Below are 25,076 nucleotides of genomic sequence, written 5' to 3'. Positions count from 1 at the left end.
GCTTAAAGCTACTGTCGCCAAGGTAGATAGTAAACAAGTAGCCAAACCAAGTAACAGGGGCGGATACAGAAAAATCTTTTGGAGGGGGCCTGGGAAATTGAATAGCTTCCTCCCCCATACATACATTCGATGTTTCATAACATAGTTTTCATGACTTTATTTTTTATTATTATTATTATTTCTTTTCTTTTTTTTTGGGGGGGGGGGGGGAGGGATTCCTTTAGGTCAATAAATCTACTTTTTAAGTACTACATGAATATTATGCTGCACTAATATACTTTGAATGTGGACGGAAAACATCTTTAACGTTTCAAGCCAATTAAATACTTAATCCAATATAATGTCATCGAGATGCTATACAATGAGCAAAGTTTTAATTAGGAACATTGTCATAATGTTTATAACATGAGGGCAAGGTTATTAAAGAAACCCATACCTCATTTGAGTTTTTATAAATAAATTTATGTATTTTAACTATAAAATGTTTTTCAATTAAGAAAATCACAACTTTATAACATATAAGTTTTATTGAAGAATTCAGAAACTATTTATGTGTGAATTTCAAAGCAGTTGCTGATTTGCTTTTAAAGCCATGATATAACTGAGATAACATATTGATACTGCATGCTGTTTCCATTAATAATCAGGGTTTTTTCAAGAAACTACCATATGATTTCCTTAATTTTCCATTTTTGATAAGCTGAAAATTGAGATCTATTATTTCCCAAATAGGTGACTCTTTTAGGTGCGCCTACAATTTTTTTGAAAAAATGTTAATTATTGATTCCATCAAAGAAGAATTAGTGAACGAATCATGACAATATGCTCCCTTGAATTAGAAACCAGTCAGTTAAATGTATTCTGCCACTCTAGGCCTCCAACTCCAGTATTACTTCTTTAGTAAACAAAAATGCTTTTATTTAAAAATGCTGTGTGTGTTTTGTGTTCTTTTTAATTAACTACACATGTAAAAAATACAAAAGAGAAATCAATTAAAAAGTGATAAATAAAATAGTTAAATTAATTCATCCTTTTTTGTGGGGCACAGGCCCCTGGGCCCCCCCTTAAAATCTGCTACTTCCAAGTAACGTACCTTTAAAGGAAAAGTATCTATATTTGTTATACAATTACACCACGTGTAAAATGAATTTAATTTGTTCCAACTTACATTTAACAGTGAACAGTTTTGATTTCATTAAAATTGGCTTCCAGATTTCCAAAACCTCTCGTGAAATGGTCACATTGGCCAGAGTTCGGCCATGGACTTCCAGAGAGCATGATGGTGCAGGTGCATGACACATCGATGAAAGAAGCATTAAAAAACGACAAGTGTTCAACACCCATACGGCACATGTGGCACATACTGAAAGATGTTCTTATTTTCTTCACCGTAGCAAATAAAAATGAGGCACGAGTATCTCCCGAAGGGGAAGCGATTAAAAGTTGTCACGGTCAGCCGGTTAAAATAATTGAACTCATTTCAGAGTTTTTAGAGTCATGAAAAGTAAGGAGGAGGTCTCCTGATCAAACTTTCAAGCTCCTTTTGTTTTTTGAGCAGGCCCTGGAAGGAAAACAATAAGAATTCAAATTTCAACATCATTTGTCATTAAGGTGAGGAAAAAAAAAAAAAACAGTTCCATGGCGACTACACTAATACATTTAAAAAAGGTCTTTTCATGTATTCAGACACATTTGACAATTTGTATTTCATTTCAACTTAGAGCAATGTTTCATCTGAAGTCTCAATTATTATTATTATTTTTTAGTAATTAAGGGTCAAACAACAACCACATCTAATAAAGGAAAATAAGGGGAAAGAAAGAAGAATTTATTATAACTGAAATAATAGCATGGGGACTGATTATATTTAACTTTTTATTAGGACAAAAATAAGACTTGTCTTAAACCATTCATTACTTTGATTTTTAAGAACAAAAAATGCAAAAGTTTAGCAGAACAGTAAATATTGCTGACTAACCTAATGCTCTCTAAATTAAATTGGCATAAAATTCAAGAGGCATGACAAATAAGACAATAAATGATGTTTGCATTTATGATAGACATTTTAATATTTAATTTAACAAAAAATTATTAAAAAACTTAAAAAATAACCATTTTTTAAAATTTTATTTATTAATTTTTATTATTAATATTATTTATTTATTTATTTTTTGGTAGTTTATATATTTGGGCATTGATTTCTGCAACTAAAATTTAAAAAATAATAAAATTCCCTGAACTTTCCAGGTTTTTATGTAAATTTTCAAAATTCCCTGCATTTTCTGGCTTTTTGTCGTTTTTTTAAATTCCCTGTATTTTCTGTCTCTTTAGGTTTTCCTGTGGTGTGGCAACCCTGTGTTATATTATTGCCTAGGGTAGACTGGGGAGCACGCTTACGCGGATTGTTTTCAATGAACTTTCTGATTTTTATGTTTCAATTTAGGAATCTTTAGACATGACGATTTTATGAAGCAGTTAATGGAGTCAAAATTGGTGTATTCAGTTGTTGCTCAGTTTGTGTTTTTAACTGTTAAAAGAATTATTTTTGAGTCCAAATCGGTTGCGTAAATGCACATTTATTTTGACACCTAACGGGGCTCTGTTAGTGTTTCAAACATAACTTCTTACCATGGTTAAAATAAAGTAAATTTATTACAAACTGAATAGTGTATAAAGTAAAAGCTGAATGGGCATGAAGACGGCACTATATGCTTGTAACCTATAAGATAACTCCTCCACTTCTCCCCCGAATGGCAACAAGACCTTCTCGGTTATTTTAACCTACAAGATACGAATCTGTGATTCAATTAAAAATTAAAAGGTAATTTTCGAAATTAAATAGCCGGAAAACACTAAAAAGGTTTGAGACCGTTTGGAGCAAAAAGCGTCAGGGCATGTTTGGATGTAAGACAGCAAGAACGTGCGTAAAGGTGCATATATGTCAACATGTAAACTTGCCCCGTCACCAAGTTTGGATTTTTTTTTAACATGAAAAAAAAAAATAACATTTCAGTTCATACAATTCTCAAAAAAGGATAAAATTCTACTATTTTTTATATACAGTCAAACCTCCATATATCAAACTTCCACATATCGAAATTTTCTATATATTGAAATCCCAGCAAATTTCTATGTTCATTACATAGAAAAATTGGTTCTATATATCGAAAAAATCTCTATATATTGAAAAAAAATTCGAGACATTCGTAGATTTTTTTTTCCACTTTTAACTGTTTGTCTCATGAAAAATAAAGGTTAGGGGAGAAAATTATGTTCACTAAAGGTTGCTACGAAAATCATAAGGAATCTGGGGTTGAGGGGTGTGTAGAAAGGTCTTTGTTTCGTTCTGGAGCTCTTAAATTCCCTCAAATTTATTTCAAATCTTAGTTTCAACCAGTAGCACTGTAAAATCAGTTTCAAGTTATCCCTTTTCTCTGCCGATTATCACTCCTTGTCTTTTTAGCTTCAGTAAAAATCATTCTAGTTAGGTAGAATGATTTTTTACTTTTCTCTGATTACATAGTCAAAACAAAAATCCCCCTTATGTTGCGGATCAAGTTGAATTTCCGAAGAATGAAGATGTATGAAAGCGCAAAAATGTGCGTAATTTCTGTTAATTTTTTAATTATTAATTTTCATTTAATCCGATGCTCGTATAAATTAGAAATAGGGTTTCATACACAAAAATTAGCTTTAATTTTAGTGTTTTAGAAGATTTTTAGGATAAAATAAGCTCATTTCCATATATCGAAATTTCTATGTATCGATTTTTTTTCCGGTAATTTGCTACTTTGATATATAGAGGTCCGACTGTATTTGTTCTTTCTTACCTAGGTATTATTTTTTCCAATAAGCTTCAAAACTTCAACTCAAAATTTACTCGACTTGGTAGAAAACAGATTATTATTTCTGTATGCTAGACCAAAGCTGGACTGATGATCAAAAACTTATGCAAACATTTGCAAGAGAGCAGCATCAGCCTTTATGACTATTGGCTCTCCATTTATGATTTGTTTTGAAAAAAGGGCACTGCGTAAACTTGCCCCGGTCTACCCTACAGTAAAAATAACGCTTCAGATTTCATCTGAATTTCTTGATCTGGATTAAATGAAGCAATCGGGAGCCCCAAAACAAGAGAGAAATAGACTCTGTACCTGTCTGAGGGAGGACAAGTTCTGCAAGATCCTGTCTTGTCTCGGGGTGGGCCTTCCCGTCACTACTTCTGGACAAACAAGTGGGTTCTGACAGAGAGAGAGAGAAAAAAACAAATTAACAATACAATCAAACCCAAATCAAAAAGATCAAAAATCCCTTATCCTAAAACATGGAAAAATGAAAAAAGTTTTCAAGAAAGTGCTGAAATTAGATATTTCTAGGGAAGATCATCATTCGCTACGCTAATTTAATGATAATAGTGTCATGGACTTGGAGTAAGCAAAGAAACATTTTACATATTTTCACTCCAAGTTTGTTGCGAACCGAAGCAAAAACAAAACGTTTCATTCAGAACGATTCATTTCAGTTTTTCCCAATATTGGCAATTTTAATGTGATTTAATGGTAAACTCTCTAAATATTGCCCATAGTGGAAAAATTGAAACCAGATTAAAAATTTAAAACACCCTCCAAATTTGTTGCCAAGTTGGCGACAAAACTTGGCGACCAAAAGCTTGGCGACATATCGTCAAGTGTTTGCCAAACTATAACACCACTTGAGTTTGCATTGAAATTAACAATTAATTCCCTCCAAAAAGGGATAAAAGACCCCCTTTGAAGCATTCAAATGCAACCAAAAAGGGAGGTGCACAACTAGAATCCACGTGGAGTCTATGTACTGAATTTCAATTTTCTAGGACATACCGTTCTTGAGTTATGCGACATACATACGCACATACGTACATATAGATGTCACAAGAAAACTCATTGTAATTAACTCAGGAATTGTCAAAATTAATATTTCACGTACCAAAAGTTCTTAGGCACTTATCCACGTGTGGGCGAGTCGGAAAAAAAACTCGACATTCATTTGGGGTGAGCAAAATGGAAATTAAGGCCAATTTTTGAGTTAACATTTTTTCGCGAATACAATACTTCTTTTTTTGTAAAAAGAAGTAAAAAGGGGGAAAAATCAGTTTTTTTTTACAGTTGATGATATCTCTCCAAATTTTCATGACAATTCAATGAAATTTTAACAAAAGCAGCACTACATTAAGAAACAGCAAATTGTTTTAATACTTGCTCATTACTAGTTTACAATTACTTAACAAAATACTGATTTTTCATAAAATGTTTAGACTTCAGCAGGTTACCTCAACTGTAAATAGTCATGCTTCCTAAAAATGAGTTAAAATAAATTGAAAGATCTGTATGTAACAAATATATTTTTTACGAGATATGTTTCATTTCTTAAGAGGACTTTTTATTTCAATGATTATAGTATGTGCTATTCTCATAAAATTAATGCAAAGAACAGAAAGAAGCATTATAATGATATGCATTTCAATCACAAATTACTTTCAAAAGGGTGACATCAAACATAATTTTTTCTTTCAATTTATAGCTAGCCTTGGGTCAAAACTTGAGTCGAAATAAATGAAGTCTTATTTGTTCTTTATTTCCTAGAAATGTCAAACAGTATAATACTTTTGTGTCAACAAAATATTCGACAATTCAAACTGTTTGGTCATTTAAGGTAATATAATGTGTATTTAAACTGACAGTTGAAAAATGAGGCAAACTTTAGCAATACTTAACTAAGCATTTGCTTAAGCGATTTATTACACACATTGAACATACAGGGTGGTCCGTTTTAAATAGGAAGACCTTTGTTTTCGCAAGCGTTAGTCTTAGATGTATACTTCTAATTGCAAAAATGTTCAAAATCAGATGCAGAGTTAAAATTTTGAAAGTTTGAAGTGAAAATAAAAATGAGTCAAAAAATACAAAATTTAACTTTTTATACGGAACTCAGGTCCCCTAACTTATATTTAGGGAACTAATCTCCATTGAAAAGTAATTCCAACACAAAAAAAGTTTGTCATTAGTACGACCAATATGTCCCGAGATACCAAACGCAACATTTTGTGACTTGCACCACTTTTACACTTGTTGTCGATAACACCTTTTGTGGGAAAATATAGCGGTTAACAAAGGTTTAAAATTATATGCTTGCTTAGAGTGTGGTTTTTCAAATTGCTCGAGGTTTTGTAATGTGTTTTTGCATATCATGGCATAACAGTTGCATTTATTTTTGAATAGCATTGAAAAATATAAATACCTTGTTTTTCTTACTTTGACGACCTGTCATTCTTCTGAAAGGGCTATAAGTTCCAATCTCATCTTCTGTATGGTCCCTTAAAACTTTGAAATGGAATATCTCCTTGAGTTCTGATAGCACAAATGTGAAGTTTGTTTGTGATGGTAATATTTTTCAATGGAGAGAATTTCCCTAAATATAAGTTGGGGGATCTAAAGCCTGCACAAAAAGTTAAATTTTGTATTTTTTGACTCAGTTTTATGTTTGCTTCAAACTTTCAATATCTAATTTCGGCATCTGATTCTGAACATTTTTGCAACTGCAAGTATGCATCTAGGACTAACGGTTGCCAAAATATAGATCTTTGCAGGTTAAAAAGGAACACCCTGTATATTAAGCACCCCGTTTGCCCCTTCCAGTCCACACTGACGAATGTTTCCTTACATTTCTTCATATGTTTATCAATAAAAATGTACTTTATACTTTCCTAGTCTTCCAATAAAACATCCTAATATTTTCAGCTATCAAAAAAACAAACAAACAAAAAATATTCAGGACACAGTAAATTATTCTGTCACAACAGGGTTGTAAAAATAAAAGCTGAAAGTTGCTTAAAAAAACAAAAAGGAAAACAAATCTGCCAAAGTAAATGCTATTTCATTCATAAACGGAGAAATGGATGACCTGATTGGCTGGCGACTTTCTGGCTGAGCTCCCGGCAGAGGAGGCTGCGGAAGATTTCTCGCTCTTCTCGCTGCTCTCCGCGGAAGAAGCTCTGCTGCCCTCTTCCACACGAGACCGGACTACACTCTCCAGGTCAAAACTCTCTTGGTCACTCCATTTCCTCCTCTGCAAAGATACATACATATCTGTATGATGGCACTACAAAAATATGAAAGCTCTGAATGCAAGGTAAAAACGGATCTACCTCATTTAGTCAAAATCCTGTCTTGGCTTTTTGAAATACGACTTTTTGCAGTACAGCAGTACAATTTTGTTATAAACTTTATATCAGGGGAATGTGGGGACAAAGTGAAAAACCTCACTTTTTTCAGAATGAATAAATTGCAAATTTGTTTTGAAAATTACAGTACATTAAGAAATAAAAATGTTTTTTTTTTAAAAATAACACTTGCTTTGAAACACTTTTAATTTTTGTTTCTAAATTCATACCTCCAAAAAAAAAAAAAAAAAAAAGTGGAAAAATACCAGACTTTTCTGATAAAATATTTTTTATTTAATAATTAAAAATATTTTTGGTCTGATGGATCAGTAAATAAAATAATGAATGAAGAAATGAATAGATAATCAAATGAATTAATTAATAAAACAATTAGTACATGCAAAAAATAAAGGAATAAATAAAATAGTGATTTAATAAGTCATATGTTTTCTTACTATGAGTAAGTAAAATAGTAAGAAAATAGACGAATTATTACTGTAAGGAATGTAAATAAATGAATTAAAAAGTGAATACGTAAATGATTGAATAATTGAGCAAAACGAACTATTTTGCTTTACCCCACATGCACTAAACTAATTACAAAAAATATTTGAAATAAAAAATAAGCTTAGTTAAATAATTAATGCAATGAATATTAGTGCGCTTCAGTTAATATTTATAAAGTTGATAAATTGAACTTTGTCATTTTGTAGTAACAAAATCAATTTTTGAGTGACTGCAAAATATTACAAAATGAGTATCAATTTATGAAAACTGCTTGTATTATCATATGCTTTGGTCTTCAGCAATAATTTTTCCCTGACTATAATAGACTACATAAGTCTGCTACATGGTTAAAATATTATCAGATAGGTGGAGATAAAAACAGAGTAAATATTTCACCATTTCACTTGGCCCTCCATCCTCCTACATAACCCTCTTTTTTCTTCTTCCCGTAAAAATCACGGGATAAGCTTCCATCCCCTATTTTTCGTGCCCATATTTCCGGGCTAAGAGCATTTGAAGGTATATATATAAAGGTATATATATATAAGTAAAGAATTTACTCTACTTAATATATATATATATATATATATATATATAATGTATTAAAACGATTTAAATTTATCCATTTTTTTATGTCTGGTTTTGAATTAGGTAGAGTAAATTCTTTACTTAATTCAACCAAATATAAATAGAAGTAATACTAACACCAATTGGAAACGATACAATGCATCTAAAGATTAGTTAAATTATTTTCAATGGCACATACCTGATGTATCATAAACAAACACACTTTATTGGAAGAGGGGGGGGGGGGTTAAAAAAATCAGTTGTAAGAAAGGGAAAAAAGGACAAGGAAATTTTTAATAACAATTGGCTAGTCATGACTAAAAAACCAGCTTTATTTACCAAAACATTTTCAACATTCTCATGCAGGTGTAAGTGATTTTCTTCAATCCTCTTATGTAATATACTCCTCGTAATGTACGAGTGAAACATAAAATTTAAGGAAAAGCAATTTGATTTCCTCTCAAATGATTTGGGTAAAAAGGGTTGAACTATTTTTTTTTATTCAAGTGAACTGAAGAAACAAGCAAGACTACTTCTAAAAAACAAAAAAAAATGCTAACAATCAACTTGTTTTCCTCTGCCCTTTTTTTTAACAAGCAAAAAAAAAAAAAAAAAAAAAACTACCACATCTTTTAAGTTCTAGTAAATTTTATACCAAAAAAAAATAACAATGAACCTTCATAAGTGAGAATTTAAAACCATAATTTTCATAAAAATGATTTAACAAAACGATTTCCAAAGAAACAAGCAAGCGTTGCTGGCACATAAGGACAGCAGAACAGAAAGCAGAACTTGCCTGTATGATGGGCCTGGGGCCCGGCCGGAAAGGTTCCATGAGCGGCCTGTGCAACAGGTGAGGGGGACTGTAGGTGTGGAAGATGCCTGGATGGAAGGTCTCTTGACTGTGCCACTTGCGCCGCATCGGAGGAAGGCTGTATGAGGGGTGGCCATAACCTAAAAGAAAGATTTACGTTAGCAAATATCCTTAAACTAGAAAATCGCTCTTCAAGGTATCATGGGTGAAAATTGCTTCTATATTTGAACGATGCAATTGCCTGCTGAGTGATATCTTGATTTTTGAAATTTTAACCCTAACTCCAGTGGATTAACTTTAAACTCCAATAGACATCATTCATTGCTGACAGTAGCATACCTAGGAGGTCTGGCGCCCCTGGCAAACTTAGTAAATTGTGCCCCCCCCCCACAAGGTCGTACTGATGGGAAGCCACCGGAGGTCACTGTGACCTCCCAATAAAAATTTTTGGGGAAAATTTGATTAATTGATTTGACAAATGGGAGACAATAATTTCTCTACTTTTTGATTTTTTTTAAAATTAATCGAAATGCCACCCCCCAAGCTGCTCATCCCCTGGCAAGAGCCACTCTTGCCAACCCTTTGTTACGCTACTGATTGTTGACCCCTTTTTCGTTTCTTGATTCTCCTAAAATGAGTCTTACCAGTTGTTGTCTTGTGCCAGCTAGACTGTCAATTTGAGCCGTACTGCTTCACTTTTTCAACTGTACTCAGGGCCGGATTTGGAACTGTGGAGGCCCCGATGTAATGAAGGAGCGGAGGCCCCTAATCAGGGTTCGAAAAGATCATCATATTTTCGAAAATATCCGACACTTTGATATATAACCGAAAATTTTGATATATATGTATATATTCGATATTTTCGACTCGTGAAAGTTAGGATAGTTTGTAAAAATGTTAGTGTAAGGGCCCCTTTGTTGTGGAGGCCCCGGGGCAGTAGCCCCGCCTGCCCTCCCCTAAATCCGGCCCTGACTATACTGCAATTTGGTGTGAAGTCCGACTTCCACAGTACACATGTGACATGACACATTTATAGGCTATTCAACCATTCACAGCATAACAACATATTCACACAAAGAAAGGACGAGGACAGGAGCGAGAAAGTACATCCGTTCCTGAGCCGGGATTGGAACCAGGACCTGCCCATCACAGTCGGGCTCCTCTAACCAAAACAGGTGGGTTACCGGATCCAGTTCAGCCATGTCAAAATAAAGCATTTTCCTGTGTTTCCACCAAAAAATAGTATCAAATTATCATGCTATTGCACGAGTTTCATTGCTGGTGAAGTCTGGAGCATTACTCGATCAGTGAATTGGCTATTATATACAAATGAGATGAGGATGTAGGAATGCAAAGAGGAGAGAGATTGCAAATGTAATTCAGTAGTGAAAGATTACTAAGCAACTGAACGGGAGCATGGTAAAACTTTACAATGACTGAGTACTGCTACTGAATGACAAAACTTCTCACCAACCCCCGAAGATTGCGAGGCAATCTTCGGGGGTTGGTGCGCGTCACCAAGCGGGGGGCAGAAACCATAGACTAATAACAAGAGTAGACCGAGCTATGGCAACCCTTTTGCTGCTCATAAACCAAACCATGTGACTGGTGGATATCCTAGCAACAGCGGGCGTTAATCGTAGCAGACGATCAACGCCAGCGCGAAATAAAATAAATAGAATTGATGGAACACGGAAGAATGATCTTTTATGGAGTCCGATTTGTAAATTCGTTATTCTAAGTTGTAAATATTTTGTTAATATAGTGAGTTTTTCGTTTAGATAGTATTGTGCATTTTCTTTAGTTAATTTCAATAACTCTCTAAGCAATTAAAGATGCAAGCGACCAAGAAGAATCAGCAAACGGTAAGATTTTTACCTACAGTTTCAATTTAAGATACCGATTAGTACATTTTTGCGTTAACGCAAAACGTTTACGCCATTTCGTTCACACCAACGCCGACAGCTCCAAATGAAATAAAAGTTACCGAAAACTGATCAAAAACTATTAGTAATGTCAAAATAATGCATAACTAAAAGAAAAACAGTTCAATCTCTGCACCTGGAAGGTTTTTTTAATGAAAACACATTGTCTTAAAATACATGTCGAGTGCCAAACTATAGATAATGCTGCCATCTAGCAACTATGCTGTCAAAGTCTTCGCCAAGCCCTTCCACTAGTCACATGATACATCTACGAACCAATTTTCTTTATCAGCAAGAATGAGAAAGCTCGGTCTACTCTTATTATTAGTCTATGGCAGAAACCCTAATTTAAAAAAAAAAATCCAAATAGATGAAAGAGGTTACAGAGAAAATTCAAAATAAAAGTGAAATTTTAAAGGAAAAAGGGGAAAGAAGTACAGTAAAATCCCTCCTAATGGACACCCATCAAAGGCGGACACCCCTCTTATGCAGACAATTTTTAATTCTCCAGTTCCAAGGCAAATAACATTATTAAACCCCAGTCCTGTGGCCACCCCTTCACTGCGGACAAAAATATTTGTCCTGTTAGAGTCGCATTAGAGGGGTTTTACTGTGTACTTGATTTTGAAACAAAAATGGAGTTTTAAGAACTAACCATAGACTAATAATAAGAGTAGCCATGGCAACCCTTTTGCTGCTCATAAACCAAACCATGTGACTGGTGGATATCCTAGCAACAGCGGGAACAATAAATAAAATAAATTGAATTGATGAACACGGAAGAATGATCTTTTATGGAGTCCGATTTGTTAATTTGTTATTTTAAAGGGTAAAAATTTTGTTAATATAGTGAGTTTTTCGTTTAGATAGTACTGTGCATTTTCTTTATTCAATTTCAATAACTCTCTAAGCAATTAAAGATGCAAGCGCCCAAAAAGAATCGGCAAACGGTAAGATTTTTAACGACAATTACAATTAAAGATACCGATTAGTACATTTTTGCCCTGACGCAAAACGTTTACGCCATTATGTTCACGGCAACGCTGACGTAGCAGTTCTAAATGAAATAAAAGTTACTGAAAACTGTGATCAAAAACTAATTACTAATGTCAAAATAATGCATAACTAAAAGAAAAACAGTTCAATCTCTGCACCTGGAAAAAAAATTATAATGAAAACACATTATGTCTTAAAATACATGTCGAGTGCCAAACTATAGATAATGTTGCCATCTAGCAACCATGCTGCCAAAGTTTTCGCCAAGCCTCCCACCAGTCACATGATGTATCCATGAACCAATTTTTTCATCAGCAAGTCTGGGAAAGCTCGGTCTACTCTTATTATTAGTCTAAGGAACTAATAGTCAGAAAAGGGATTTTTAGGGGGGAAAGGGGACCTGCATTTGCACAGAAAACCCGTAAAGTGAGCTGACCTTCGATCCTGCGGGAGGGGGAGGGCTCCGAGCCCCCCACGATGGAGGGCAGGTTGTCGGAGCTCTGGGACTCCCTCCGCCTGAGCATGGGATGAGCCACGGTGGGCACGGCCTCCATGTAGGCCACCGTCTCGGCGGATCCGTGATCCGATCGGAATCCGGATGGCTGGCGATAACGGGGAGTCGAGTTGCTCCGGAAAGGACGACACGACCTGCAGAGAGAAACCATTTTTCTTCTTTAGTGTGATGTCTGATTTAGCTTAAGTATTTACAGTGGCTCCCAAAAGTCTTCATACACCTACGACTTTCAACGAAATAGGCCCCAATCCATTGGTTAGAATTAATATTTCGGAATAGGTATTTAATTATAAAATCTATGATCAATTTTTCACAAAACTACATGAAAAGATTTCAAAAAGTATTAAAACTTAATTTTTTAAAAATCAAAAACCAAAAAGTGCCGGAAATTTTATCTCACAAAAGTCTTCGTACACTTAATAAAATGTCTATATATTATTGAATAATCTAACTTTTGATTAAGATATTAATTAGTAGAATATCATACAGTATTCATAACACCTTTTAAACGTCTGGGAATAGATTTCATTCTTTTTCTTTCTTTTTTTTTGCGTAATTTCTGAGTAAGTGTTCAACCACACTTCGAGTCTCACTGTTTCTAACTCTATTTTTGTCTTAAAGCCCTATTTTCGTAATCTAACCTCCAGATATCTCTAAATACGTTACATTAAGTTAAAATCTGGAGATTGAGAGAGTATTTTCTAAACTTAAGGACAATTTTCGAGGCACTAGACGCAAACGTTGGAAACCGTGTGCTTCTTATCGTTATCTTGATAAAAAACGAAGTTGTTTCCAATAACCAAATTTTTGGCTAAGAGTTCAAAATTGGTTTTTAAAATATTTAAAGGAACAGCATGATTCATTATTTCATCAAAAAATTACAAACTACCAAGTCCTGATGCTGATATGCACACTCACACTGGAAAACCTTCACCGTCCTGATTAACTGATCCAAATAAGTTCTTAAGATAAGTTCCTAATTTTATCTTCTACTTACAGTTATACAACAATTTAACCTAAAATGTTGAATTAATTTTTTATCTGTAAGTAAGACGTAGTTCTAAAGCATTTTTAGCTTATTTATCATTGATTTTGCAGCGAAAAACGTAAGCTTTCTGTTTTTCGCACGACCAAGAAAATTTCTGCGGGAAGAGATCCCATTCATTCCAGCTAATCAGAGAACTTGGCGAACAATTTTAGGTGAAAATTAAATGTAAAATGTTTCATTTAACTCTGCAGAAACTTTTACAACACTCAAATGTGTATTTTTCATAATTTTTTAACTTTAAATCTCCGACCACGTTTTGTCAACTTTGCCGGTTGACCTTTTCTTACCTTGTTTTCGGTCCGATTCCTTTCTTTAAAGCATTTGACGAGCACTTTACTATACAACCAAATAAATTAACTAATTTAGAGACATTTCAAACCAATTTACCACTACTGTGGAAAAAAATTCAAACTTTGAATGGTGTTTGCTGTTTTCTACGAATACCAGCCTTTTTACAGTAATAAGCACAATATTAAGGAATAAATAAACAAAAAATTAAAGCCAAATGACTTATAAGGGTCAACACAATGCAAAAATATTAATAAAACGACATATGATAATTTTAATTATGAATTTATTCGAAAATATTTGAGTGTACGATGACTTTTGTGGCGTGTTATTTCTCTGTCTCTTCGTTTTCTGACCCATTTCAAAAAAAAGATCCGTCAATATTTTGAAAAAACCAATGGGTTGTATTTAGAATGACATAGGAATGATGTGAAAAAATATTGAACTTCATATTCAAATTCAGTTTCGAGTTATTTTGGTTTTACTAAAAAATTTAAAAGTGTACGAACACTTTTGGGAGCCACTGTATTTAGAGTAATAAACTATAGTAGGACATCAGAGCTGCCAACTTCTGAAAATCTAAATTAGTAAAAATACGGTTCAACAACATAAAATTGCAGACTTCTGCATTCATGTGTTTTGAGGTCACAATGAGCCTCTTTTTTAATGCAAAGTAAGTGAGGTTGAGGATGAAAAGATTCATTGTTCAAGTCTGTAGCTTGCAGAAGCTACGATTTGTAGGTAGCAGCTGGCAGCTCTGAGAAATGCATAACTAACTTTATTTACACAGGAAGGAAGAGATTGTTAAAGGAGAATGTTTTATCGATCCTTAACATGGCTGTTCTATTTACATCCTATGCTACAGTTAAAAGTTAGAGTTACACTTCAATACTGCAGTTACACCTTACGTTACAAATATATTACAATTAGTCCACAAACAGTTTTGGTTATACCTCTGACTCAAAAGTTTGGTAAGGCCTCATTTGGGGTACGCTGTTCAGTTTTGGTTTCCTTATCTGAGGAAAGTAATTTCTGTATTGGAAAGGGTTCAAAGAAGGGCTACTAGACTAGTGAGGGGGACCTACAGGTTTAGATTTCGATATCAGACTTCAAAGGCTTAATATGCATAGCCTGGAGCAAAGGAGAGTCAGAGGAGACATGATTCAGTTGTTTTAATTTATCAAAATGAAAGATGTTAACGGGTTAAATTTTCTCACGGAAAGCAAGACAAGGGGACATTGGTTTTAAGCTATTCAAAATTCAGGCTAACCTGGAAATTAGGAAAAATTACTTCTTTGGTAGGTTCTCTTGGGCACTTGGAACAGCTTACCGGAAGATGTGGTAATGAGCAAGGGGGTGGATAGCTTTAAGAAGGTCATTGATCTTCAATGGGGACAAATAAACAGAATAGGACCAGCGCAGCCGAGGCTTGAGCCTGTTGCTGGTCATCACATTTACAATTGAGGCAGTGAGAAGCAAAGGGATGTAAGTGAACATTTTCACGTTTCGAGTAAAACGCGTTTAAAGATTAGCTCTTAGATAGGCTTTCATTGAAATTTGTTTCTAAATCATGCAGTATAGCAGCAAATACCAGGGCTACTAGTACAATCCCTTGCCCCAAGACAGAGGAGAGGTTCACCTACCATGTGTACTGGTTATCTCCAAATTTTTAATTTTGCCACTTGCATCCCTTTGCTTCTCACTGCCTCATTTGTGTTTTCAAATGCAAAATAAGTTGAGTATTGATTGGTAATAGTAGGGTAATAACTTTGAAAGTAGGGTAGAAGACCAGAAAAGGAACACTCCCTAGTTGAACCGAAATTTATCCTGATAAAGTCAGAAAATTTTTTCAGAAAAAGAATGTCATCACAAAAACATAGCTGCCAACATTGAAAGCTGAAAATTAGGAAAACTCATGCATTAAATTTGGCAGACTTTGAATATATAAATTTAACGAAAAATTTTTTTAATGTAAAAGGGATTTTTTTAAACACAAGTATAGGTCTATCTTAAATTGGGCTCGTATGAGGTCCTATATTCAACACTTGGAAACAGGCAGGATCCCACATTTGAAAATGGATATTACATTAATTGCCATTATTACTTCTTTGAAGAAAAATACTACTATTTTTAGGTTTAAAAACTTTTTTTAAAAACAGGCATAAATTTGTTTTCTTTTACAAATGATAATAAGCATTCCATGCAACAAGTAAAGGTTTAGAAAGAAAAAAAGAAGTGGAAAAAATGCGAATGTTTTACTGTATTCTTTTTGGCAAGTCAAATTGAACAAGAATTAAAATGAACTAAACATGTTTGAAAAATGACATTTTCATACTCATGTATGAAAATGTTTGTTTTTGCGATCTCCACTGTACAGATTTCCCCGAAATTCTAATAACTGAAAAATCCCTTTTTTTTTGGCAATTACGTTGTTTGGATAAAATTTGAGAGATATTTATCAGATAATTTGGAAGAAGGCATTAAAATTTGGGAATCTCCCAAACGAATCGGGAGAATCAGCAACTATGCAAGTATTAAGATTAAAGATCCTAGGACAGACATACCTGGTCTCGAACTCTGAGCTGCTGTATCCCAAGGTACAGTCTGAGCTGCTGGCCCCCCTGCGGCCCCTCAGGCTGGGGTAAGAAGTGGTGACGTTGGACCTCCTGGTGCTCAACTGGCCCCCCGTCTTTTGTGCTGCCAGCTCCCTGGTGTCGGACGGGAAGATATGATTGGTCATGAAAAATAATTCTCACTCAACCAAACTAGCAGAGCACAATTTAAGAGTTATGAGTTATAAGAAGGATTAAAGGCATAAAGATGAATAACGATAATAATCTATTAATGGAGTAAAAATGGCAGCAATAACACACACAGTACAACCTCTTTTATCCGGACTAACAGGGATCAAAGGCAGTCCCGATGAACAAAAGTCCGGATAATCGGGGTAATATAGCTGATAAGCAAAACACGTTCTTCAATAAGCAGACTTATCTTTTACAACAGCAAAAAAGAAGGCTTTGTAACAGAACTAAAAAGTACTGTTTATTGCAAACATTTTTCACTCATAGTTGAGCTGTAGCGGTGTCGGACTGATACTCTGAATAATGTCATTTTAGTTAAGTACTATACCTCATTGTACATTCTATGCAGGAAATTTGGTTTTGCCCGTTAAACCATAACAAAAACCGAAAGTTGTCACTATTTATATTTCTGTACTTGTTGTCACTATTTTAAATTATTATTTAAGAAAATATAACTGTTTTAAAAACTTATTAAATTTGATACAGATAAGCCGGAGATCCGGATAAACGGGGGCGGGATAGTTGAGGTTTTACTGTAAAATAAAATAGGTAAAAAGGTTGAAAATAACATTGCATCAGCCCTTTTGTCCTAGCTATCAAATTTTTAAGTTTTATACTCATTGACCTTCTATTCATTCATTAAAGGATCAAGGTCTTAACCAATAAAACCGAGCGCCAAAGTCACTGCAGCTGTGCATGTGTGTATCCACTGCCAACGGCTCACTCATATCTGAATGACTTTGCATATGACCTCTACCCGAGAGAGCTAAAACAACCCACATGTAAGTGAATTCAACTGTTCTTGAAAGAATGGGAAAAGATTCACGTCACAGCGATTACATGACAGAGATGGTGATCGTTAAGCAACAACAGTAACTCAAGAACAGAACAAGCAAGTTATTAATTAATTAAAAGTGAAACTTAATCTTATAATTCAATGAATGTAATGTTGGCAAAACCAGAGGTCATTGTTTTCAGCTTTTCAAATCTCGAGCTAATCTTGGAATCCGGTCTACTTCAACAGGGTCGAAGGCATTTGGAATAGTTTACCGGAAGTAGCTGTTACTTGCAACGCAAGGAATACTTTTAAGAGGACTCTGGATCTTCAGTGGGGATCATTAAGCTGATTAAGACCAGCCTAGCTGGAGCCAGAGCCTTTTACTGGTCGTCAGTTTTTTGTTGATATTCTGCTGAGAATAATCTCCCTTGTTATTACTTCATTTGTCATTGTTGTATTGCATTGTAACTGCTATGTTAACTGAATGAACTTTGGATACCTGATTCTGGCAACACACGAGTTGAGCATGTTATGATCGAATAAGTGATAAACATGATGTTGTAGTTGGTGCATAGCACTGTATGTATTTGAGTTAAAGTTTCTTTCCATTTTAATAAACTTTGCTTTATCTCTTTCATCAGCCTCTGATCTCATTTTATCAAAATATATTTGTTGCACCTTGAACCTGGCAACAAGTTTTGATTCAAGTTTTTAACAAGCTGAGTGAAGTTTGCGATTGCCAGTGTTTTCGATTTTGTGCTCTTGCTCGCCGAATTCTTATGTCATGTACTGTCCAACCACGGATTGTGTGGAATTTTCAAACATCCAGATAAGATGAATCTATCTGAATGAGGGGGAAAAGTACAAATTTAATGCACGTATTCCACTCATTTGAATGAGACTCTGCTTCTGAAAAGCTGACATCGCTAAAAATTAATAGATTTGTCCATTTCTGGCTGTAAAATGGATGTTTGTCCATCTCTACAATCCGTGGTCAGACAGTATCTGTAGTGTTAATGTTGTAGAACTATAACCGAAATGTTTGTCCTGTGTGAATCATATCTTTATGTATGTTGTTAAACACAACAATCTTCATAATCTAAACTTCACTAAATAAACGTTTAAGTTGATTCACCTGGCCCAATGCTGGCGCCTGAGCTCCTGCATCCTCTTGCGCTTGGAGAAGTGTGGGTCCCTCTCTGTCATCCTTACGTAGGACTTGGAGGGCTGGTTGACCCCCCACTTGGGCCTTTCCTCGGGCATCTCCACTATCCTGCGCTGGACCTTGCAGGGCTTACTGTGCTGGACCCTCACTATGCGCCGGGGACTGTGGAAGGAGCTCGTGTTGCTGTGGGGAAATGAATAGCTTTAATTTCACAGCTCAAAAGCCTAAAACTACTCATGCTTCCGATTTTTACAAGTTTATAGAGCATGGTTTGAAAACATCACAATATTTTCAAAAATATCCAAAATTCTCAAACATTGCAAACTAAAGTCTTTAAATAGTAACTGGATCCTCAAGTTACTGTTGTTTATTTACTTATATTATTATTATTATTGTTATATAAAGATTTAAAATTAATGTTTCTATCATTGTCTATGCATGACTATACATATACAGGGTGTCTGAAAAGCCTTTGACACATTTTAAAAATTCATAGACAAGCAACAAATTGTCGTATGAATATGAGATTTGCACCATAATGCTTCGCAGGTTCACTTTTTTTTTTTTTGTGCTCTTTTGTATTGAATTATGCAGCATATCAGGAAATGTGAATTACCTAAGTAGGCTAGATTGTGGCCTGAGTCTATGCTGGCCAGAACATATCGTGAACTTGAGTACCCTTTAGATGTGATTTGAGCAACAAACAGTGCACACATTGTATTGCTTTTTGTTTAATAAAAATAATTAAACACCGCTCATTATGTTTGATTTTCTTACTGTGACGGTACAGCATCACCTTTAAGTACAATTCAGAAGTTTTTTCCTTTTCTTTTTATAATGTCGCAAAAAAAAATCATGATCCTGTCGAGTATTCTTGTGCAAACCTCTTATTCATTTCCGCATTTTACGATCTGTTGCCTTTCAATGACTTTTTTAAATGTGCCAAGGACTTTTCAGACATTTATGTACTTTAAATGTTATTTACATGTGAATAACACTTAAAATCATTTGCAAACTGAGATAATTTAAGGTTTTGAAAATAAAATATAACATAACTGATACTAGTTATCATATTGAATATTGACTAATATATTCATGTGTTTTGAAAAACTGATTATATAAATACATGTGCATTGCAAAAATCACAGAAAAACATTACAGTATCATATGTATGAATATAAAAGATCATGTAACATCAAAACAAAAAAAAAAGTAATTTAAAATCATTTGTTAGGTTAGTTTAGTGGTTAATTGATGGTTGCATAATTTTTATATGTATTTCATAACTAATATTTTACTTTAAATTGTTTGTATTTTTAATTGAGCTAAGCATTAGAAGCTTTACTTTTTTTCTAGTGTTAGCTATTTTTACAAAATTGTATGATTTAGAAATAAAAAATATGCACTAGTCACTGCAAAGCGAGATGACATTTTTCTTTTTTCTGACCAACTTTTAATTTTTAACCAAGCAATCTAAATCTATATTTAAAATGACATTACCAATAACTTTATTAATGTAAAATACTATTATTTTGATTAAGACATAAAATGTTTATGTTAGAAATATTATAGTTCAAACAGTAACAGTAGCAAACCATAATGATATTTCCAAAATAAATATCAGTTACATATCATGATATATATCAGCCAACCCTGTTTTGAACCCAAACATTTTTATACGCAAATGTAAAAGCCTGTGACTACTAGGGATTTGAATTTTGATGAAAACTCAAAAGTTTGGTATTACTCACGATTTCACACAAGTTTAAAAGCACAAGTTTACCCAACACTTAAATTTATATACATCTAAAAGGCTGAGAATACTCTGGATTTGAATCTCACACAGATTTAAAAGCTCTTTAAAGCTCACATTTCCTGACAAGTCCTGTTTACAGACTTAAACTGCGAAAACATTTCTAAATTTATCATATATGGTGGCACAAGGAATTTACTTTGATGAATTTGACAGCTTCTTTAAAGGTTTTAAAGAGTCGAAGATTAGTCATTCCAGTAGCAAAACAACCAGGCTGTGTTACATAATCTTTTATGTTCTTATTTATTTATGAATTCCCAAATTTTGGAGGGATCAAGAGTTTGACGTAGAATTCAAAAGTCCTGAAAGAGGCATTGTTGAGACTGAAATTAACTAAGAGGTATGCTACCTGATGTCACTTTTCAAAAGAAATAAATGCACTCAGGATTTTAATATTGCTTCTTTTTTTTCTTTCAGTAATTGGTTTTATGTGCATATTTCAAATCAAATTGTTGCTTGCAATAATCTTACATTCATGATTATCTTTAAATTTCAGCAATTAAAAATTTTTAAAGGCTTTTTGCAACATGGTTAAGGATAAATGTATCACTAAACAACATCTAAATTATCATTTTGAAAAACCATGAAATTTGAAAAGCACAAAAGGTCAATGATCTTCAAACAGAATAGATTTGCAATAGTAGACAAAAGAAACTTTTGAAGCATTTCCAAAAACTGAAGTAAATTTTGAAATACATAACAAATAATTAATGAAAGATCTTTCTTTTAGTTAAACACACATATTATAATATTTTTATCAAAAAAAAAAAAAAAAAAGAATGACAGATTTTGAGATAATATGCAAAAGCATTTTTTGTACTATTTTGAAAAGCAATGTATCCATAAAATATATTAAAACATTAAAAGTTAAAATTTTATGACAAAAATGCATACATTCAAATATAGCATTCACCGCAAAGTTAGTATTTAATCAAAGCAAGACCAATGTCTAAAATGTATACAATCATATACAGGGTGTCCCAAAAGGTCGTTTACAAACTTAACATGCTGGTCTGTCATATCATGATGAACAAGATTAACATAGTAACATACATTCGCAAACACAATGTTGGCGCACTAAATGCACACAAAGTCAGACACTAACGGATGCAAACCATGCCGCATATCTATTACACAAAGACGATTTTACACAAAATTTTAGTTTTTAAGAAAAGCTTAAAGCAGTTGCTAAAATTTGCTGTCCGCCAGCTTTCATAATCACGTTGCAACGACAACACAGCGATAGGTGCAATCTTGTCAGAATGGATCGTTATTACGACGTTCGGTACTTAGTCGTTGCGACGCGTGTATGGCAGCTAAAGGCAGCAAATTTCAACAACAGCTATAAATCTTCCTTCAAAACTAAAATGTTGTGTAAAATCGGCTTTGTGTAATAGATATGCGGCATGGTTTGCATCCGTTAGTGTCTGACTTTGTGTGCATGTATTGCGCCAGCATTGCGTTTGCGAGCACATGTTCCTATGTAAATCTTGTTCCTCATCATATGACATACCAGCATGTTAAGTTTGTAAACGACCTTTTGGGACACCCTGTATAAAGTCAACCCTCATTTATCATGGTTAATTCGTTCCAGACTTGATCTCGATAACTGAATTTCCGCGAAGTAGGATTCTGTATTTATAAACAAAAATATTTTCCTAATTAGAGTGGGTAAAACTTACTTACTACAATTTAAATAGGTTTTTAACATAGTTAGAGCTCCCTAGACACTATTACATTTGTATTACTTCATATATTGCACAAAAACAGAATAAATGAGATATATTAGAGGTAATAGATATTACATTGTTAATTATTGGGAAATAAACTACACACACATGCAGTTCTTACACACTACTACTAGTAATCTATGAAAAAAGCTCAACTTGTTTGATGATCAATTAACTGCCAGTTATTGACCGTATGTGCCTTCGTTCTTCTTCTACTTTTATCCTCATTAAAGGTATTACGGATACAACTTAAAAATCAAGTACATTATTGACCACCATTTATAGATGTATCTACTATCCCCTAGTAATAATACAGTAATTTATACTTCCCAATTAGTGTTTAATAGTTAAAATGAGCTAGTAATTCCCTACACTTTCTTCGGCGATTTTATACCTCCACTCTCTCGACTAGTACAATTAATGCCCTTCAGAAGAGCTTACCTTACTTAAAACACATACCTTGTTATTCTTTCGTGGGAAAAAGTTTACACGAGCACATAATAAAATCTAATTACTATATTTGGAAAAAAAAACCCAGAAAAATTGCGATGTAGTGAAGCTGCGAAAGTTGAAGTACGAAGTAGCGAGGGATGACTGTATATCTCATGAAAAAAAAAAAAAAAACATGGTTATTTTACAGATTGGCAAAGAGTGAAAATATAGAATGAACAAAAACCAAAAACTAAATTACAAACAAAAACTGAAAAAGCAACTGATTCTCTTAAAATAATGGTCCCAACAGACTACCTTTCAGTGGATTCCGCATCTTCGGCGGCATACTTCCCGAACTGTGCTTCGGTCTGCGTCCCGCAGTCCTTGCCTCTCCCCGTCTTGGCCCTCACCCTGAAGATGGATGGAGTGAGCACCCGATCCACCACGAAGGAGCTCTTCCTGTCCTCCGAAGTCTGCACTCCAAACTCCTTTTGCTCCGAGAAGCAGGATTCCGTTTCGGAAGCTCTCGAGGGCTCCCTGCGGTGGCTAGAGGGGGAGTCGGGGGGCTCTGCAAAAAAGCAAGTATTAAAATCAAGAGCAAGAACAGTTTACTTAAAATACAACACCAGCTCAGTTATTCCATCCAAGGACTGCAGTTTCGTGCTTTTTAGCACTCAACAGACTGGAATAGGAACCACATGAGCTGGAGGCGATAAAACCTCTTAACACTAGAAAAACGGAGGGGCCTGTGTGGCCCCTCGCATAGTTTGTTGTTTGACAACTCGGATAATAAGATAAATAAATACCTTTGTGCTGAATAGTAAAGTCAGAACAAACAACGTAAGTAGAAGCACAAATTTACAAATTTGTGCTTCTACTTACGTTGTTTGTTCTAACTCGGATAATGTCTAACGGAACGTAATGTAACTTCCTGACTTTTCATTATATGACACTATTTGAATGCTTGTTTAATCATTTTATCATACGCCTCATAGTACTGTAAATATTGATCCTTATGCCTAGAAAGACGGGAGGGGCCACAGTGGCCCCTAAGCTTTTTTACAATTTAAAAAAAAAATTCCCTTTCTCCTAATTGTTCAAGCATAAAAAAGGGCCATTCTCTCTAGTTTAACCTGTAACTTCCGCTTTATACAGCCAGTTGGATATCCAAATGCTATAAACAGTACTGACTGCTTACCAGCCTAATGGTAGCCATTGCTCTTGAAAAGAAAAACTGATCCAAGATTTTGGCCAGTATAGAGAGCAACACTACAAATAATTGCATACTAAGTTTTTATTTAGTCATGAAAGAAGGTGCATTGGGCATGTGGACACACTCAGGAAGAATTTTTAAAATAATTCACCATGTCAATAATTCACCCCAATAATTTTCTGTATACCTAGAAAGACTGAAGGGGCCACACTGGCCCCTTCAGTCTTTCTAGGTATACAGAAAATGTCAGTCGTTCTAGTGTTAAGGGAGCCAAGAGATCTCTTGGCTCCCTTAAGAGGTTTTTTGCCTCCAGCTCCTTGGCTCCCTTAAGAGGTTTTTTGCCTCCAGCTCATGTGATTCCTATTCCAGGCTGATGAGTGCTAAAAAGCACGAAACTGCAGTCCTTGGATGGAATAACTGAGCTGGCGGTGTATTTCAAGTATTTCTGCCTTAGCCCTGGAATAGGGGCGGTAACTTACTACAAAAAGCAAGAACAGTGTTTGAAAATATGATATTTTCCAAAACATCAAAAATATCTGATGTTTTGATGCATGCAAATGTACCAACAGTCCGGTTTTGACATCCAGAGACTGTAGTTTCGTCCTTGTTATGGACTCATCCGTTTGGAATGGTCAATAACGTTTCTCCACCTTGCTCCACCTCTTAGCGGATAAGCCTTGGGTTTTTCCACAGGAGGGGTCCTTGGAGCGAGCCCCCCGTATGGCTGGGTTTAGGGTTCCCGAGAACCAAGGCCCTTGTCAGTTTGGACACTGGTCCCCCTTTCTACCGTAAAACTTTTCAAATTTTACTACTCTTAACCCAGCCCCTTAAGGGACGGCCCACTAGTTTCAGACTAGGCTGGCATGGCCTCTTGTCGGCCCAGGCTGGGCTTAGAAATAGTCAATAACCGGCAGCAGTGTCTCGCTGTTGTATTAAATTATTTTAGATACCTGTTGGTATTCTCAGCTTTGATGAGAGGGCATTTGCCTCTAGCTCTGTTATTGGCTATTCCAGATTGACGAATCCATAATAAAGACGAAATTGCAATCTCTATATGGCATGACGCGGCTGTTCTGCCTTAACCCTGGCTTAAGGGCTAAGGCTCACTGTTCATTCTGATCTATGCAAAAAAAAAAAAAAAAAGAGCATGATAGTAGATTATTATTTTAATCTTTGTTGAAAAAAAAAGAGTTTATCGTATTAAAAGTAATTCTGCTACTAAGTTAGTTGTTAGTTTAAATAAATGAACTCTAGTTTATAACTTGAAATCTCTAGTTTAATACA

General features: G+C 34.5%; 1 protein-coding gene across 1 annotated transcript in view; it reads right to left on the bottom strand.

The window, feature by feature from the left end:
• Positions 1-1,438: 1,438 nt before the first annotated feature.
• Positions 1,439-25,076, bottom strand: part of LOC129226286 (coiled-coil domain-containing protein 66-like) — a 62,829-nt gene continuing 39,191 nt past the window's right edge. The window contains exons 11-18 of the mRNA XM_054860888.1: positions 22,895-23,147; positions 18,575-18,787; positions 16,422-16,565; positions 12,444-12,655; positions 9,069-9,226; positions 6,940-7,104; positions 4,155-4,241; positions 1,439-1,561 (exon numbers count right to left, since the gene is read on the bottom strand). Of these exons, the coding sequence (XP_054716863.1) occupies positions 1,496-1,561; positions 4,155-4,241; positions 6,940-7,104; positions 9,069-9,226; positions 12,444-12,655; positions 16,422-16,565; positions 18,575-18,787; positions 22,895-23,147 (1,298 nt within the window). The 3' untranslated portion in view covers positions 1,439-1,495. The remainder of the gene's footprint in view (positions 1,562-4,154; positions 4,242-6,939; positions 7,105-9,068; positions 9,227-12,443; positions 12,656-16,421; positions 16,566-18,574; positions 18,788-22,894; positions 23,148-25,076) is intronic.

The sequence above is a fragment of the Uloborus diversus genome, chromosome 7 (genome assembly GCF_026930045.1).
Source record: "Uloborus diversus isolate 005 chromosome 7, Udiv.v.3.1, whole genome shotgun sequence".
In the NCBI taxonomy this organism is placed as follows: Eukaryota; Metazoa; Arthropoda; class Arachnida; order Araneae; family Uloboridae; genus Uloborus; species Uloborus diversus.
The sequence above is the reverse complement of the archived record's forward strand: the minus strand, read 5'-3'. Positions and strand labels throughout refer to the sequence as shown.